Genomic DNA, 18468 nt, shown 5'->3' with positions numbered 1-18468 from the left:
CCAACTTCATTATATGGTGAGTAGCCACTATCCTTTTCATGATACTGTTACATGCCTTCCAGGACTTTCCGTTGTTTGGTTTAGACACATTCTTCAAACATACGTGAATGAGCAGACAGACATTCAATTATCTCATCAGTAAATTAAAGAGTGGATGTTACCAACATGATGACGAACTTAGCAGCTGATAGGTACGGAAGAATGACTGACTGCAGTAAAAATGGAGGAACGAGTGATATTCCAGAGGAGGTGTCCTTGGTGTGATGGTAGAATCATAGGCTAATAATCAGAATCATTTTTGGTACTGGGTTCGGTCCTGGCTACTTCTTATGTTTTAACTGATGTGGTTACAATCCTGTCTCCAATTTTGTGTAGTTAGTTTTATCTGTACTGTTTACAGTGCATCTCGAAGTACATTTTTAAGATTTTGCCAAAGTACTTGATCCTTAAACGTATATATACCTATCCCAGTATATCACATATATTAAATTCCTAATGAAACACAATGAACAACTATGAAATTTTACTGATATTTAGTTGTTGGGAACATAATTCATCAGAAATCAATGTTAAGGCCAAATGTTTCTGTTAATCAAAACAGTGTGCATAAGTAAAGCATTCAAAGTTTGTGAAAAGCAAGTCAAAAGTTTAATGCACTGATTTGCCTAAAAGTAATGAGTGAAATATGTTCGAGAAACACATGATACACCTCATTTTCTGTATATGAATTCAAGCCTCTTTCAGAGGCTTGTGAAATGTTTCTGTGATCAATTTTATTTCTTTTAGACAAATCATTGCACAAGATATTGGACTGATTTTTTAAAATATATTTTTTGATTTTTGAGTTTAATTTAGAAACCAGATGAACTTTTTGACATTTCATTCACATAGATAGCAGCAGTTATTCATGAAATATTTTAATTTTTCCTCAGATCAGTAATTAGGTTTTTCTTAATTATGCTGATTACTTTCAAGCAGTTAAATATTTTCCTGTAAAAGTAGACTTCACATTGGTCACTGTGATTCCCTATTTGCCCATTATTCACACTTAATTTTGCTATGAAAATTTGGACAAAAACTCATTGTGTAATTTACAGGGAGTCTGGTTTTGCTCCGCAGAAACATTTGACAAAAACATATTGATTGTTATTCATTGACAAAATGTGTCCTTTTTGTGTGCCGTTGTATCCAAAAAACCTCATTTTGATATCTTTAACTGTTTATGAAAAGAAGAAGATTTTTATGACCACTTGATTCCCGATGCATAGGAAAGGATTGAGACACGCCGCGAGCAACCTGTCTGTGGATTTAGTAGCCAATATCTTGAGAATGAAAATAGATATCATTTGGCTCTCAACTTTAAATATAGTTTTGATATATTGGCCACATTTCGTATCCAATAATGTATGGCCTAATATGTGCTGCACACAAAGTCTTTGCACTGTTATTTTACCTCTGCAAATTCTTAAAAATTTTGTACAGTCATTTACTTAATTTCGTGCTGCTCAGTAACTATGACGAACAATGAAATAAATTTGGTCTTTCATCAAGCTGCAAGATACAGAAGAATCAAATTTTTTCATCAGATGTTTCTCATAAAATCGGATGATAAGTATTTCATAGCAGCTGGTGCGTCCCATCCAGTGCTTCAAAGAGAGGATTCGTAGCTGTTGCTCTCACTGTTGTGTGCTCCAGCAACAAGATTAAAACACATTTGAATTCATATGTCACAAGTTGTAGCAGAGAACAGGCAGTGCCGTGGGCGTTGCTCACCAAGGACAGTTCTGTAACTATACCTGTGGTGGTTTTTTGTCGTCTGAAGACGTGGTGCGCAGTGGGTCGCTTCTGTCGCTTATGCAGGATGCAGCCTGAGTAATATTGTTTCCTCCAGCTGTGTGTGCACTTTTTACCATTGGAAGTAATCTCTGACTTCTGGAGGCAGGTGCCAACTTTATTTTCATCTGTATCAGTTGCCTGAAACATGATTATGTTATGGGTCAGATAATGAGACTGCTTTACTGTATGTGTAATTTAATTCTCTAGTTTCTTTTGTATTATTAATGCTGTGTTTCAATTAACAGGTTTAATGACATTAGTGTGGCAATACGCATTAAATGTGTGCAGCATTCCATGCATTTCCTCCTAAATCATCCTGAGCTGAGGAAGGACATAACAGAGACACTGAAGTTGAGACAGCATGATTCAGAAGAAAATGTGAGATATGAAGTTGTGATGGCCATTGTTCAAACAGCCAAAAGGGATTTTGAGGTTGTGTCTGATAGTGAAGATCTTCTTGAGTTTGTAAAGGAAAGAACATTAGACAAAAAGGTATTGTTTTCTATTGTTCTAAGCGTAAGTTACGTACTTGGTAACATACTTTATATATATATCAATGTAGTAAAACCACAGAATGAAAATGTAAAATTTTTAGGCATCTGGATTGATGATAACCTGGTACCAGTGTGTCAACCACAAAGCTCAGTGCTGTCTGCTTTGCATTTAAAAATATTTATCAGTGTGTTGACTTGCAGGTGGGATTGCTAGCATACTTTCACCCAGTGCTGTACTGGTGCAATGCAGCTGAGGAGAGGGGGGGTGGGGGGGAATTGCTACGGAGATTGGTAGTAATATTGCAGAAGCCCCGTCAGTGGTCTGGGGATTTGTACACACCGAATGGTGTTCTTGGTTAATAATAAAAGTAAATTTAGGGTGAACTGTAAAATACACAACCACAACATTAGAAGTAAAATTTATTTCTAGATACAAGCATCAGTGTAGGGTTTAGAATGGTGTTTTACATTCTGGTGTCAAATTCTTTAACTGGTTGCCAGTAGATATCGGGAGAAAATTTGAAATCCCCAGATATTCCAAAACAAAGTAAAGAATGCTGTATTAGCCACTCCTTGTGTAATTTATCAGAATATTTGGGCTCTGGGATATTAAATACCAATTAATACATAATGTTCCTCTTAAACCTATTTAAAATATTTTCCAGTATGTAGGCAGGTGATAGTATTCTGTGAAACAAGTAAAATCCCACAGTACCATTTGGAATAGATAAATACGAATCATAGCTGATTGGTATACTTTACATAAGTAGCCTACAGTGACTGTTTCTGCTTGCTAAAGTACACTGAGGTGACAAAAATTGTAGATATCTCTTAATATTGAGTCGGACCTCCCTTTGCCTGACGCAATGCAGCAACTCGATGTGGCATGGACTCAGCAAGTCCGTGGAAGCCCCCTGCAGATATACTGAGCCATGCTGCCTCTGTAGCTGTCCATAATTGTGAAAGTGTTGCTGGTGCATGATTTTGTGCACGAACTGAACCCAATATTAAGGCCCATAAATGTTTGATGGGATTCATGTTGGGTAATCTGGGTGGCCAGATCACTTAAAATGCCATTGTCATTTGGGAACATTAAAAAGTCCATGAATGGCTACAAATGGTCTCCAAGTAGCTGAACATAACCAATTAGTGACAGTGCTTGGTTTACTTGGACCAGAGGACTCAGTCTATTCCACATAAACAAAGCACACACCATTATGGCGCCACAACTAGCTTGCACAGTGCCTTGTTGACAACTGGGTTTCATGGGGGTCTCCAGCACACTCGAACCCTTCCATCAGCTTTTACCAGCTGAAATCCGGACTCATCTGACCAGGCCACAATTTTCCGGTTATCTAGGGTCCAACTGATGTGGTAATGAGTGCAGGATAGGCATCACAGGTGGTGTCATGCTGTTAGCAAAGGCACTAGTGTTGGTTGTCTGTTGCCATAGCCCGTTAATGCCAAGTTTCACCACACTGTTCTAAGTGATACGTTTGTCATAAGTACGACATTGATTTCTGTGATTATTTTGCACCGCTTTGCTTGGTTGTTAGCACTCTACAAAAACTCCACCAGTTTCGATTTTTAAGAGAAGTCTGTCAGCCACAGCATTGTCTTTGGTGAGAGGTAATGCCTGAAAATTTGCTATTCTCAGCACACTCTTTACACTGGAACACAGACTATAGAATTTCCTAATGATTTCCAAAATGGAATGCCCCACGCATCTACCTCACACTACCGCTCCAAATTCAAAGTATGTAATCTCCATTGTTCAGCCGTAACCAGGGTGGAAACCTTTTCATATGGGCCACCCGAGTAAAAATGATAGCTCCACCTATGCACATTTTTTATTCCTTGTGTATGTGGTACACTGCCACTATATGTATATGTGCATATTGCTATCCCATGACTTTAATCACCTCACTGTAGAAGCTGTCTTTTTGCAAATCCATCAAGCCATCAAGGCTCTCCTCCCTCGTGGAATTTACAGATCATGATATAAATAACTACCTGTGTGTAGATAGATGCCATATCATAGTTTCAGAATACACTTCTCCTTTTGTGCTAATGTTTAATATTGTATAAGTTTTTGTTACTTGTTGATTCACACAAACTTCATTGTGAATATTCGGCCCCATAAATACAGTAACACCACTATAGAAAATCTGATGGGTGAAATGTGACTTACTGATCATGCTCATTTACTAAATAAGTTCTGTGGGTAGGCTGCTTCTGCAAATGGTTGAAATTACATGTGATATAATTCATCACTAATTGATTGGAATGAATGTGTTGGTCTTCACAATTTGATAGCAAAATATATTAAAGCTGTTTAAGAATGAATTTCATAATTTATTTGTGGTATTTATTGATATGATATGTCATGACAACAGATTAACAGTAGAGCCTCTATATGGAAATGGTAGGAGGTGATTACAGAGAGCTAATTTGAATTGGGGTGATGTGAGTGTCCAGTCAAATTGTCAGTGCTGACTCCATTATAATCTGTTGCAAATGCTAGTAGACATAACAAACAAAAGCTTGCACATCAGTGCGGAGTAGTGTGCTGCATGCTGCTTCTGTTCACTTTATATATGTATATAACATTTGATTATAATAGAGGGAAACATTCCACGTAGGAAAAATATATCTAAAAACAAAGATGATGTGACTTACCAAATGAAAGTGCTGGCAGGTCGACAGACACACAAACAAACACAAACATACACACACAATTCAAGCTTTCGCAACAAACTGTTGCCTCATCAGGAAAGAGGGAAGGAGAGGGAAAGACGAAAGGAAGTGGGTTTTAAGGGAGAGGGTAAGGAGTCATTCCAATCCCGGGAGCGGAAAGACTTACCTTAGGGGGAAAAAAGGACGGAGACACAAGTGTCTGCCCCTCTTGCCCTCCGTCTAACCTCCTGACTGCACCTAGCTGCCATAACCTCTTTCCACCTTGTCCCTCTATGCTCCCACAAACAGCACTTCCCCATCCCCCCCCCACCTGTAACATGTTCTCCCTCCCCCTCCTCGCCCCAGCTTCCACCAACCAGATTGCTACTCCCACCAAACACAGTTGCTAACATTCTGGCTTTGCAGCCAGAGACAAAGGTCATTTGTGTGAACTGTGTGTGTGTGTGTGTGTGTGTGTGTGTGTGTTTATTTCAGAAGGAGGCCTCCTGACCAAAAACTTGTGTGTTTAGTAGTCTTTCTGTTGTACCTGTCTGTGTCTCACCTCTCTGCTATATGGTGAGCAGCAGTCTTTTCTTTTCATAATATTGTCATTATTCCATACTGGATTTTCCATTATTTGATTTTAAATAAAAACATAGAAATAAACAAAATCAGAGAAAGACATTTTTTGTCAATTTTCTCAACATAATTAATTAGCATCATAATTCCTATATTACCTTTACTCTTCTCGTAATTATGATGAGAGAGCATATTTTCCACAGTAAATTTGTGCATGCATTGATCATTAATAATGCTTTCTTGTGTGTGTGTGTGTGTGTGTGTGTGTGTGTGTGTGTGTGTGTGTATTTCATGATGAAAGAGTGAATTAAAAGTTCGGCATAAGGGGTGAAGCGGAAAGTAGTGGCACGACTTGAATTTAGAGATTGTTACTTTTCTTTCCAGTTCAAAATTCGCAAGGAGGCAATGTCGGGTCTTGCCTTGATTTATAGAAAGCACCTAAATGATGCTGATGTTCCTCAAGCTACTAAAAAGGCAGTAACTTGGATCAAAGATAAAATCCTTCATGGTTATTACATGTGTGGAATGGAAGATAGGTGAGTAAATTAAATGGTGTCAGAGGAAAATTCATTCGTCCTTACTGCAGGTGCAGGTGGGTCCAGCTCATCCAGGGCACCAAGCAATTGACTCTTCCTTTTGAACTTTTCCCAACCTGTTCATCTCTCTTCCCTAAGGAAAGACTTTTAGTTGCAAAGATTATGATGGTATGTCACTTTTGTAAGTGCCGAGTAGGAATGCTACACATTTCATTTCCTGAAGCTAAGTACTAACCAGCAATCATGTCTTGTAATTTATCATATATTATTTGTTTATTCACTGAGCTGAAAAAAATAAATTGTTTTGAACTGCAATTAATAAATGTTTAATTTCTGTGTTTGGTATAGTGAAAGATATTTAAAAAAAGGTGTACTCAGACAAATATCTGTAAAAATGTTTGTTTCCAATATTTTCTATCTTCAGTTCATTTGAAGATATATGTATAAAGAAAACCAAACAACTTAGAGGAATTTTACCAGGGTCTAAGAGTGAAGCAAATTCTTGCAGTACACAGTTGTAACTGCTTCCTCAGGTCATGGCAGAAGGTGTCATTTGAAACATGAAACTGATATTGGAGCTGTCACTCTGAAATACATATGAAAATAAAAACAAAACTTACTGATACATGACAGACTTCATTCGTAAAGTATACGAGAGTGGTTTGATAAGTCTGGTAAATTGCTATGAAAGAATGGACCATTTTCGTTGCACTTCCATGGTTGGTAAGCTTTCTTATTCCGAGGATTGAATAAAGAATTTCACCAATGTATGGTCTCCAGTTCACTGTTGACAGCCGCCTGAATTGATCAGTGTGCCAACTGCGCTTGAAAATAGAGAAAACCAAGATTTAGGCTGTAACTAAACATTTTCATTTGAACGGTTGGACTGCTGCACAAATCAAAACAGAATTGGATGAAGTTCATGCACCATCATTGGAGACCACTTATTTTTGGATTAATTTAAATGTTGTTGGACAAGCATGGAAGACACATTGGCCATCTAGTTGAGGTCAGCACAAGGAAAACCAATGACAAAGTGACACGCTAATGCAAGAGTGCCAGATAAAAATCGTGAGATTGCTCAGGCTGTAGGTATCTTAACTGAGTGAGTGCATAATATCCTGCATGGAGAATTTGCTATGAAGAAGCTGTGTGCAAGGTGGGTCCCGCAATTGCTCATAGTTAACTAAAAGCCCATCTGGCTCAGCATCTTGGCACAATGTCTAGCATTGTTTAATCATAACCTGCAAGACATTTTGAGCTGATTTGTGACTGTTGATGAAACCTGGATCCATCATTACACACCAGAGTCAAAATGGCAGTCAGAATAATGGACCAAGGCTGGTGAAAGTGCACTGAAGAAGGCAAAAACCATTTTATCAGCCGGTAAGGTGATGGCCTCTGTTTTTTTAGGTTTAGCAAGGAATAATCCGTGTAGATTTCTTGGAAAAAGGCAGAACCATAATTGGATGTTTCATTATTGGATCGTTTGATACTTCCGTTTGCTGAGAAAAGACCCAGGTTGGCAAGCAAAAACATTCTCTTTCACCAGGATAATGCACCATCCCACACATCGGTGATAACAATGGCAGAAGTGCATAAATTGGGCTTTGAATTGATTCCTCATCCACCCCATTCAGCAGACCTAGCCTCAGATGACTTCTTCCTGTTCCGTAACTTGAAACTTTGGTTTTCTGGGAAGAAATTTTCATCAGATTAGGACGTTGTACCAAGGCTATCCACAAAGTACATTACGTTTTGGAATTAAAAATAAATAAAGTATTGGAAATTTTTTTTATTATATACAGATGAAAGCCACACTTAAATACTACTTTTCTACATAGTTGCCATTTAAATTAAGGCACTTATCATAGCGATGGATGAGCTTGGAAATTCCTTTGTCGTAAAATTCGGCCGCCTGCGCCTTCAACCACGTGGTTAATAAGTAACCCGGTAGAAATACGACTTTTGTGGATTTCCTGGAAAGAGGCACTACAATCAACTCTCAAAGGTATTGCCAAACTCTGCACAACCTCAGAAGAGCAATACAAAACAAGCACAGGGGAAAGTTGGGCTCAAAGATCTTGCTGATTCACGACAACACCCGGGCCCACACTGCAAATGCCACTCGTGAAGTTCTCGAATCTTTTAAGTGGGAGTTGTTTCCTCATCCGCTGTACAGTCCCGACCTGGCACCGAGCGGCTTCCACTTATTCCCAGCAATGAAGAAGTGGTTGGCTATGCAGCGTTTTGATGACGACGCACAGCTTCAAGAAGAGGTAACCATGTGGTTGAAGGTGCAGGCGGCCGAATTTTACGACGAAGGAATTTCCAAGCTCGTCCATCACTACGATAAGTGCCTTAATTTAAATGGCAACTATGTAGAAAAATAGTATTGAAGTGTGGCTTTCATCTGTATATAATAAAAAAAAAATCCAATACTTTATTTATTTTTAATTCCAAAACGTAATGTACTTTGTGGATAGCCCTCGTAGTTGCAGTCAACGAGTATTTTGCAGAGTTTGACAGAACCTATTTTTCTGATGAGATGAAAAAGCTACATGATTGCTGGACCAAATGTCTATCCTTCAAAGGAGACTGTTGAGAAGTGAGTTGTTTAAAAAACAAACTTTTTTTTTTTACCAGACTTATCAAACCAACCCTTTTATATCTTTCTTTGTCTCTGTGTGTGACATGTTACCGTTTTGTATTCATTAAAATTGCTGTAGATTTTGTTTTTGGGTGCACTTACCATCATATGCTGTAGTTTTAAAGTGTTGGTTTTTATGCATGGCTAACACATTAAAAAATGCTGCTACTATGTCATAAACATGATGTGCTAAAAAGGTACAGCAATTGAGACATATTGTGGGGAAAATTCTGCAGTGATAAAAGTAAAAACCTTTTTTGAGTAAGCTAATAAATTATGAGACTGAATTGCTCTCCAGGAAGCAAACTGTGTAGTACTGCCAATACACAATATAAGTAAGAGGATTCACTGCCTAGCTTTAGGAACTAATAGTTCATTCATCTGAGAGGAGAGGGATGTGTTGGGAGGGTTAAAAAAAGGTTTGGGTCACTCAGATTCCATTGTAAGAGAGACTGTCCTGTACTGAGGATGAAGGAGACAAATATCAAACTTTTGTTTCGGTATCATGCACTGCTTTGCACTGCATGAACTTTCTGAACCATATAAAGATGTATACTTATCAGCTTTGAATTACCTGGGTACTGAATATGTAACAGAGATTGCAAGATGCTAGAATATATAGTGTGTCCCTGGAGGAATAGCAAGTATTCAGTGATATGACAGGAATGTTCATTTCAAGGAAAAAACTTCATGTGAACATATTCCCTATTCCAACCGATTTCACATATGGTGTGTCCGCAATATTCACGTTGGTGACAGCAACACCTGACTTGAATTTTGTCAGTGGTTAAATTACAGACGTCATCTGCTTCCAGTAAGACTAATCACTGATGAAGCCATGTGTACACAGAATTGAATCACCAACACACACAATAATCATTGATGGTTGCAGGAAAATATACACACTGCAGTGAAAACTACGTAATTTCAAAGTTCATTTTTTGATCAGTGTTAGGTGTGGCATGATTGGTAACACATTGATTGTTCCAGTCATTTTAGCAGGGAGAATGGTGGGATATAACTTGCATCTTTCGGAAAAATTGTTGGTTGCACACCTTGAGGACATTCCTTTGGCCATGTGGACTGCAATGTACTCCCAGCGTGACAGAGCCCCTCTACACTTTACCGGACATTTGTGAGAACATATCAATCACACTTTTATTGCTGGATTGGTCATGTTAGTACAATTAACTGGTCACTAAGATCTCCAGATCTTATGCCATTAGAGTTTTATTGATGAGATTGGATGACATTGGGTTGTACAAACAAAAGGTGAATACACAAGATGAACTGCTTAGTCAAATCATGGTCATTGCTGGCTTCATTAGAGAATGTGCAGAGGCTCTGGGCGAGCGGCATAACATTCTGTCTCGGAAATCATTTGGAATAGGGCATATGTCCTAACGAAGTTTTTGCTCTCTGGCACCTTTTTTTCTAATTTGTGCATTAATTAGTGTTCAGGTTGAGTGTGTGTAGTTTTTTTAAACACATTGACTGCCACACTAAGTTTTAAGAAAATCTCCATCAGGCCAAGTTGCTGCTTAAAAGTGCACTAGTATTGTGGTATAGCAGTGGCTAATGCACTTCTAAGATTGACACTTACTCGATGCAGGTTTGTAAACACATTTAGGCCAATGTTTCTCATTGTAGTAGAAGATAATTATGTTTAGAATGAAATGCTTGTAGACTTTAATTAAAAACATTACACACCAGGTCTGTTTTGTCTTGCTTATCATTTGGTCTGTGAGGTAAGATTTCTTCGAAACCTGCTTATGACCAGGGATCTGTTTGGGTTATGACAAAGCAATACAAACATTGTAGACTGACATTTATGTTTGTTCTGTTCTCTGTAGTTCCTGGTCCAGTGCAAAACATCTGTCGATAAGCATGTGTCTTTAGCCTTGAAACTGAAAATGTCAGTTGAAGAATATGAAAGTGATAGTAGTGAAGGGGTTTATGCTAAAAAGGAAATGGCGCAGAGTGGTATCGTTTTGTGATTGAAGGGAGAGGAGAAGAAAGTTGAAGAAAGACCTGATCGGAGAGGTGATCAACCGAAGTTTATACCTTTTACCTATCATTCTGGATTTAGAATTGAAAATTTGAATATTAGGTCACATGTAGCAACAGAAACCTGATATAAACTATTTGCACCAAATAAATTTTTCAAGGAATTTGCTGAACAAACAAACTTACTTGCATCACATCAAATAGAAGATGGATATTTGCAGCACTTGGTCAAATGAAAAGTGACAATTATTTCTTTGAGTTAATACTGTGGATGGTACTACACCCATTAATTTATATTGGTCTTATGATCTTACATATATTCAAACATTTCCAAAAAACCATGTCCAGAAGCAATTTGAAGTATTATTGAGAGTGATACGTTTTGCAGATAATACAGAGAGTAATGGTCCCAATCGTCTCTCCAAAATACCACCGCATATAGACACTTCAGAAATAAATTTTTAAAAAATATTGCAGTCAAACAGAAGATACATGTATTGATGAATTTTTGATTTCCTTTTGTGGTTGCATTATATTTGGACACTATGTAAAAGAAAAGCACCACAAATATGGAATTAAAATATTTAAGAGGTACTGTGGGATCTGGTTATGCAAAAGCACTTTGTGTATATATAGGGAAAACTATGGGAAAAGAAAAACTATGCCCACTAATATTTTAATGTGTCCACAAAGAGATAAGAGGCACATGCTATACATTGACAACTGGTATAAAAGTTTAGAATTGGAAGACAAGTTAATCACTCAACTTATTCATTTAGTGGGACCACTATGTTCAGACTGACAAGAAAACCTACAACAAGCAGTATCAAAAAATTGAAAGTGGGGAGAAATTATCACAAAGAAGAAGGAAAAATGAATAACTGTTTTAAAATAACAGAGTAAGTGGGACATCCTGCTTCTGTCAAATAAGCATTCATTGGAAATGGCGAATGTTGAAGCTGATCAGAAAACAACGTGAAATCACTGATTGTAGTCAACTGTCACACAGGAAATGTGGCTCTTAACTTACCTGACCGAATGAAGCATGTAACAGTATTATGAGGATAGTTGCTACTCACCAGATAGCGGAGGTGCCAAGTCGCAGATAGGCGCGCGCACACGACTGCAGTCTCTGGCTGCTGAGGCTGATGTGTGGCCTCAGCAGCTAGAGAGTGCGGTCGTGTGTGTGAGTTGCGTTTGCGTTAGTATGTGTAGGTATGTTCTATCTCTGATGAAGGCCCTGTTGGCCGAAAGCTCATTTTCTGACACTCTTTGTTGTGCCTATCTGTGACTCAGCATCTCTGCTATATGGTCAAATGAAGCTTACGGTAATCTACGAAGCAGATCTATGAAATGGTTTATAAAACTAGCATTTGAGATCTTACTGAATACTGCAACTTGTGAATGCTTCCATTTTATATAAACACTTCACCAAGAAGACTGTCATTGTAACTGACTTTTGGAAGAAAGTAGCTGTACACATCATGAATTGCCAGAGCAAAAACATTCCGTGTGCCGCTATCGCACATATGACCCAAACTCAAAAAGAAGAACCTGGAAAAGTCTCTACAGTGTGAAGATTTTATAACCTATGCTTCGAAGAAAATATGGCACAATTTGTTCAAGAAATGGTCAGAAAATTTACTAAGCAAGTTTCCACATGTCGTGATATTGTGAAGGACAAATGTTTTTATGTTTACCGTGTTTCAGTAAAATGCATTAAATTTTTTTGGCCAGAAATATTTAAGTACATTAATTATATGATCCTATAATAAATAAAAATTAAGGAATTGTTAAATAAATTTTAAGTAATTACTTAAAACAATGTAATTTTTTAAGTTTCATGTTATATTTTACAGTCAGTCACTGATGAGTGACATGGCCTGAATGGTAAGTTCAGTGTCGGTCACTGATGTCTGATGTGGTTCTTAACTGTTATTGTACTGTCTTCTTCTGCATGGTAGTGTTTGGGATGGGATTGACAACTGCAGTTGTGTACAACATTTTGGAATGTGCTCTTTGTTAGTTGTACAGTTATGTTTATTGGATGTATGGCATAGCCTGTTGCTTATAAGTGTTTTGGGATTTGCAGATTGCTTGTGGAGAGATTGCTCAATACTTGTTTAGTGCCATTTCAGTTACCTACTGAAGAAAGGATGAAAAAACTTTATCATCTTCTGGGAACAGTAGACGATCATGCTACAAAGGCATTTATTGAACTGGAAAAACATCAACTGGCGTGAGTAATTTATTTTATCAAAATTTAGTTCTGCCTTTCTAGTTGAAATACAACTGCTCCATGTTGATGGGAAATTTTCATCACAAATTCAGAATGTGTTTTGTTCTTTTCGAGACTTCAGAAGAGACACTTGCTATATGTATTAGTCATGCTTTCTTTCATTTTTTCTATTCATGTTTTCATAGTGTGTACTGCTTTATTTTTAGTCTAATTCATGAAAATTACTTGTAGTGGTTGGCTGGTTGGCATGGTAGTTATCTGGCAAAGCAATAGAAAAAGAGAGAGCTTGAATGATGTGCACCTGTATTTGGTAAACAAATTTTAAGAAAAGGCTAATATTCTCAATATGAATGAAGCGATTTGGTAAAACTTGAAAAGCAGTTCAAATGTTCATTTTTATTTGTTTAACCACACACACACACTCTCCATTGACATAAGATAAAATGAGAATTTACGTAAATAATGCTACCAGAATGCATCAACAAGTGCAAAATAAGAATAAGAATTTGAAAAATTCACAGTAGCAAAGACTCACAAAACAATATATCATCATCTTAATTAATGAATAAAATTCATGATAATGAGGCATTTGTACACCTTTGATACATTGTGGAATTCTGCAATTAACACTCAAAAAAGAGTAATAAAAATAAGAATATCAAATTTATTAATTCCTGAAGTAAGCAAAGTGACTGAATACTAAGTGTCTTCGTGAACTACAGAAAATCTATCTCATTTGTCAGTGTATAAAATGCACTTTTTTCTCTTTGAAAATAGGCCAAAAAACTGGATTCATCCACAGGTAGCAAGTGAAGGTTTGTCCATTTCTTCAAAATTTCTATGTATTGACTTGCAACAGTTCGTTGTTAATTTCCTTTTGAAATTTGAGCATTTCAGTTGTGAAGAGATCAGTGGATGCACATGTGTTGTCGTTAACGGTTTTTATATTGTTTTTTCAAACTTCAGTTATTGTTTAGTGTGGAGATCTACTTCAGTTGTACTTACGTATATTGGTTTTATTTGCAAACTATGGCTGGAAAACAATGTTGCTACACTATTTACAAGTGATTACATATGCTACAGAGCTTGGAAACAGGGCTAAAGAAAGGCATTTTGGGCTGCCACCAACTGAAAAAGATACCTTGGCAGACTCAGGAAGATTTTTTTTTTAAAGCACCATTTAGTTGACATAATCTGCAAAATGAATCTGTTAAATGGCCAAAACTTGAAGCAGAACTCGGTACTTGGATTTTGGAGAACAGATAAGGCAGAATTTTAGTTTCTACAAAAGTGATCATTCATCAAGTGAAAGCAGTATACACTAACAAAGGGGTTGCTGACTTTACTGGATCAACATAATGATGATCAAATATTTATGAGATTAATGAAGAGGTATCGGTTTTATATGCAGAACAATACAAAAATATCACAGAAGACGCCAATTGAGTACAAAGAACAAATTTTGAATTTCGTTGCTTTATCATTAATGCAAGGGAAATCATGTTTGTTAAAACTTTGGGGCACAAAATGACTCATTACACAGTCGTTTTATCCTACTGTGCTGATGGGGCAAAATTGCAGCCACTTTTGATTTTTAAAAGAAAGTTGCTTCCTAAGGAATAATTGCCGAAAGGAGAATTTGTCCACGATTATAATAAAGACCAGATGGATGGAGGAGGAATGAGATTGTAGATGGATAAAATTTGGTGTAGGTGACCTGGAGGCCTGCTGAAGAAGCCTGCCCCGATAGTATGGCATCTTTGTCACAGACTTTAAAAATTTGCTGAATGAATTGAAGACTCTGTTAGCTGTAATTCCAGAAGGGCTAACTAGTTTACTTCAACCATTAGATGTATGTGTCAACAGACCATTTAAAGGGCTTACAGAGGAGGAGTGGAACAGATGGACGCAGTCTACAGATTTTGAAACTACACTGTGAGGAAGGAGAAAGAGACCATGCGTTTCTCAAGTTTGTGAGTGTTTCAAAGCTTCATGGGATACTAGAAAAATCGAAACAGTGATTAAATCATTTAAGAAGGGTGAAATCAATAATGAACTGGATGGTACAGAGGATAACTTATTGTATGAGGATTCAGATTCTTATATGGTGGCTTCAGGTATTTCATCCTTCAGCTTTGATGATGATTTTTGCGGGTGAGCACTTTTTCCTACTTATATTTCCAAGATATTTGATGTACATGCACATGTGTGCTATAATTCTTTTGCAGTAAATGTATTAAGTCATGTGATTTACAAGCTAAGCTGCAACCACTGTGCTGCATTCTATGTAGGCATGAAAACCAACAAGCTGTCTGTCCGCATGAATGGCCACCGACAAACTGTGGCCAAAAAACAAGTGGACCACCCTGTTGCTGAACATACTGCCAAACATGATACCCCTCATCTCAATGACTGCTTCACAGCCTGTGCCATATGGATCCTTCCCACCAACACCAGCTTTACTGAATTGCACTGGTGGGAAATTTTCCTGCAATACATCCTATGTTCCTGTAACCCTCCTGGCCTCAACCTTCGTTAGTCACTGTCCTCACCCATCCAGCCCCCTCCCTGTACCCATTCCAGCACTACACAGCTGTAATTTCACCGCAAACCCAGTCTTTTAATTTTTATTTCTGTCCTTTCTGCTACTTAGCCCCCCCCCCCCCCCCCTCCCCCGTCCGCACCTTCTCTCCTGCCCTCCGTCTAAACTGCAACAATTCACTGTCTTCCATTCCCACCATACTATCCATCCCTCTTCCCGCCCCAGCCTCCTCTTTACCCCCACCCAGTCGCCACCCCCACCCGGTCGCCACTCCCATCATGTGCTGGTGGTGCTGCTGCTCGCAGTGTAGTTTCAGCTCTCTGAAACTGGAGACTGCAGATGTGTGTGCAAGTTGCGTTTGTGTGTGTGCAAGTTGCATTTGTGTGTGCAAGTTGTGTGTGTGTGTGTGTGTGTGTGTGTGTGTGTGTGTGTGTGTGTCGCTGTCAAAGGCCTTAATGGCCGAAAGCTATGATTGTGTTAATCTTTTTATTGTGCCTATCGTGACTCGGCATCTCCGCTATATGGTGAGTAGCAACTTTCCTTCTCTGATTAATTTCTTATTAGTTTGCTTATTACACATAGCTGGAGTGTTGTTATTGTTGCAGAATCCATTATGTACTGCAGAGTGCTTTAATATGAGAAAAGAAGTTATGTTAGAGTGGACATGAAACATAGGTCTTGGCTTCACTTAACACAACTTTATTCTTTTTCTGTTGCTGAACGTCAGTCTTGTTGGTTACAGGTTATTGTTGCCAGCTTAAGCATAGATTTAAGCATAGATTCTCTTATTACAAATTCTCTCTTTAATAAAGCGTGTCGTAAGTGGTAAATAGCTTGCATAGTTACTGAAACTTTCAGTCATCAGTACTTAACATAAGTGCTATTAATTCTTGGTTTTAAAAAATATTTTGTAAATAGTGCCAGCCACGCCCTACAGTTCTGCCTTAGATGCGGAAGCCTTGCTCACACATGCAAAAACTTATTCACACATGGAAAACAGATAAGAAGTGAGAAATTTACTTGGACTCTAATCACTTTAAATATATTTATAAATTGATAAGCAAACTAACCAATTCCAAAATAGGAGACTGTTTTGGACTCTGTCATGCATTATAAAGTGTGTAGCAAGAGAACTCAAAATAACACTTCTCTCACTGTCTTAGTAATAGATGAAGAAACTTTCTCAAATTGTTTGAAACATTGGCAATGCAACTTCCAAACAATTTCAATGGTAGCAATCATATCCAAGATAATAGAAAATTGGACACCTAACCAGATGTATAGCTGTATCGAAAGCAACAAAATTTCAGATGAGCAGTTGTCCCATTCTGGTTGCAGCTGTCAACTCTACACACAATTGAAGTTTTGGTGAATAATGTTTGTAAGGAAGGGTATGAAAGAAGACTGCCTGTGTATGGAAAACATTGATTTAACCAAAGCATTTGACTCAGTGCCTCGTGACATAGTGTTTAAAAAGTTAGACTACTATAGCATTGCAGAAAAATCATTCTGTTTATCCAAATATTATTTAGGCAATAGGTTACAGCTTGTATAAGCAGATATCAGCAATACTCCCATTAAAAGGAGGAAGAACAAAGGTTTTTGGACCTTTCCTATTTTTTGTACATTAATGTTGTTCTTCTTACTCCTCCTCCTCCTCCTCCTCGTCTTTTCACATTATTCTACAGGGTGGTCGTCGTCGTATGGGTTTTGCCAGTGTCAGTGGTAGTTGGTGGCTTTATGCCCTTCCCGATTCCATGTGTACATTACTGACTTTTCAAATTATATACCGTGAAAGAATGTGCTATATGCTGATGATGTGACAATAATAACTGCAGGTGATAATTTACAAGTTTTACTAGATAACAGAGAAATGACGAAGAAGACTAGCAGCTGGCATTAAGGGGACAAAAACAGAAGAAATAATTTGTAATCTCAATATAATAAAATCAAAACAGTGTAATTTCTTACACTGATCATGGACTGGAAACTTTAGGGAAGGATACACAAATTGTTTACACATTAAACTAGCTCATATACTATTTTATTGTATAAATTGAAGAACAGTATCAGGAGACAGGTGTCACTCCACTCATACTTTGATTTCTTCCATTCCCATGTGCAGTATGGAATATTGCTTTGGGTAATTCCACAGGAGCTATATGTCTTTTCAGAAGAAGGCAATCAGGTATGTGTTAGAATTACCTCTCAAAGATGCTGCAGAAATTTCTTTAAATGTCGCATAATAGTGACAGTGCCTAGCCTGTACATATATAACTGTTTTAATGCGTGCTAGAGAAAAATCGGGGAAAATTTGTAATGAGATGTCATAATGTGTGTACACAGAACCAGACACAGTCAGTGGATGGATTTGCGTAAAGACTTGGCTGTAGTCCAGAATTTCGAACAAGTTATCATCCTCGCATCCTACAGACCACTAAATGTGTATGAGCGTATTACACAAACTTTGTCAAAGTACAATGAATTCTGTTCAGTTCAAGAATTTCTGGAAAGTAATCATTATGATACGTGGTTTTCCTAAGTAATTAAGAATATCTTTTACTTTGTAAAATAGTTATTTTATGTGGCCATGCATATAATTGATTTTTGTATACAACTTGACTCCCCTGTAAACTTTGAAGACAATTGTATGAAAATACTGAAAGGCAAATAAAGATTCTGATTCTGATTATGCATATCTATCATTTTGCAATTTCTTCCAACCACTTCTAAGTGGTAATGTGTGTGTACTGAAATGGGCTTGGCTTGAGACAACAATTTTACAGTACATACGTGCACTATACTACCTTTTGCTCCAATTGGTAAATCACTAGATGCTGTGATAGTGTGATTGATTCAATCAGAAACAAGGCATTGGTTCTGAAATAAACTTTAGAGGTGATGAATAT

General features: G+C 37.6%; 1 protein-coding gene across 1 annotated transcript in view; it reads left to right on the top strand.

The window, feature by feature from the left end:
* Window positions 1-18137, top strand: part of LOC124770344 (sister chromatid cohesion protein PDS5 homolog B-B-like) — a 41969-nt gene extending 23832 nt beyond the window's left edge. Inside the window, exons 7-10 of the mRNA XM_047249190.1 lie at window positions 2082-2328; window positions 5970-6121; window positions 12871-13017; window positions 17906-18137. Of these exons, the coding sequence (XP_047105146.1) occupies window positions 2082-2328; window positions 5970-6121; window positions 12871-13017; window positions 17906-18101 (742 nt within the window). The 3' untranslated portion in view covers window positions 18102-18137. The remainder of the gene's footprint in view (window positions 1-2081; window positions 2329-5969; window positions 6122-12870; window positions 13018-17905) is intronic.
* Window positions 18138-18468: the final 331 nt, after the last annotated feature.

The sequence above is a fragment of the Schistocerca piceifrons genome, unplaced genomic scaffold (genome assembly GCF_021461385.2).
Source record: "Schistocerca piceifrons isolate TAMUIC-IGC-003096 unplaced genomic scaffold, iqSchPice1.1 HiC_scaffold_791, whole genome shotgun sequence".
NCBI classification, from domain to species: domain Eukaryota; kingdom Metazoa; phylum Arthropoda; class Insecta; order Orthoptera; family Acrididae; genus Schistocerca; species Schistocerca piceifrons.
Note: the sequence above shows the minus strand (reverse complement) of the source record. Positions and strands in the feature narration are given on the sequence as shown.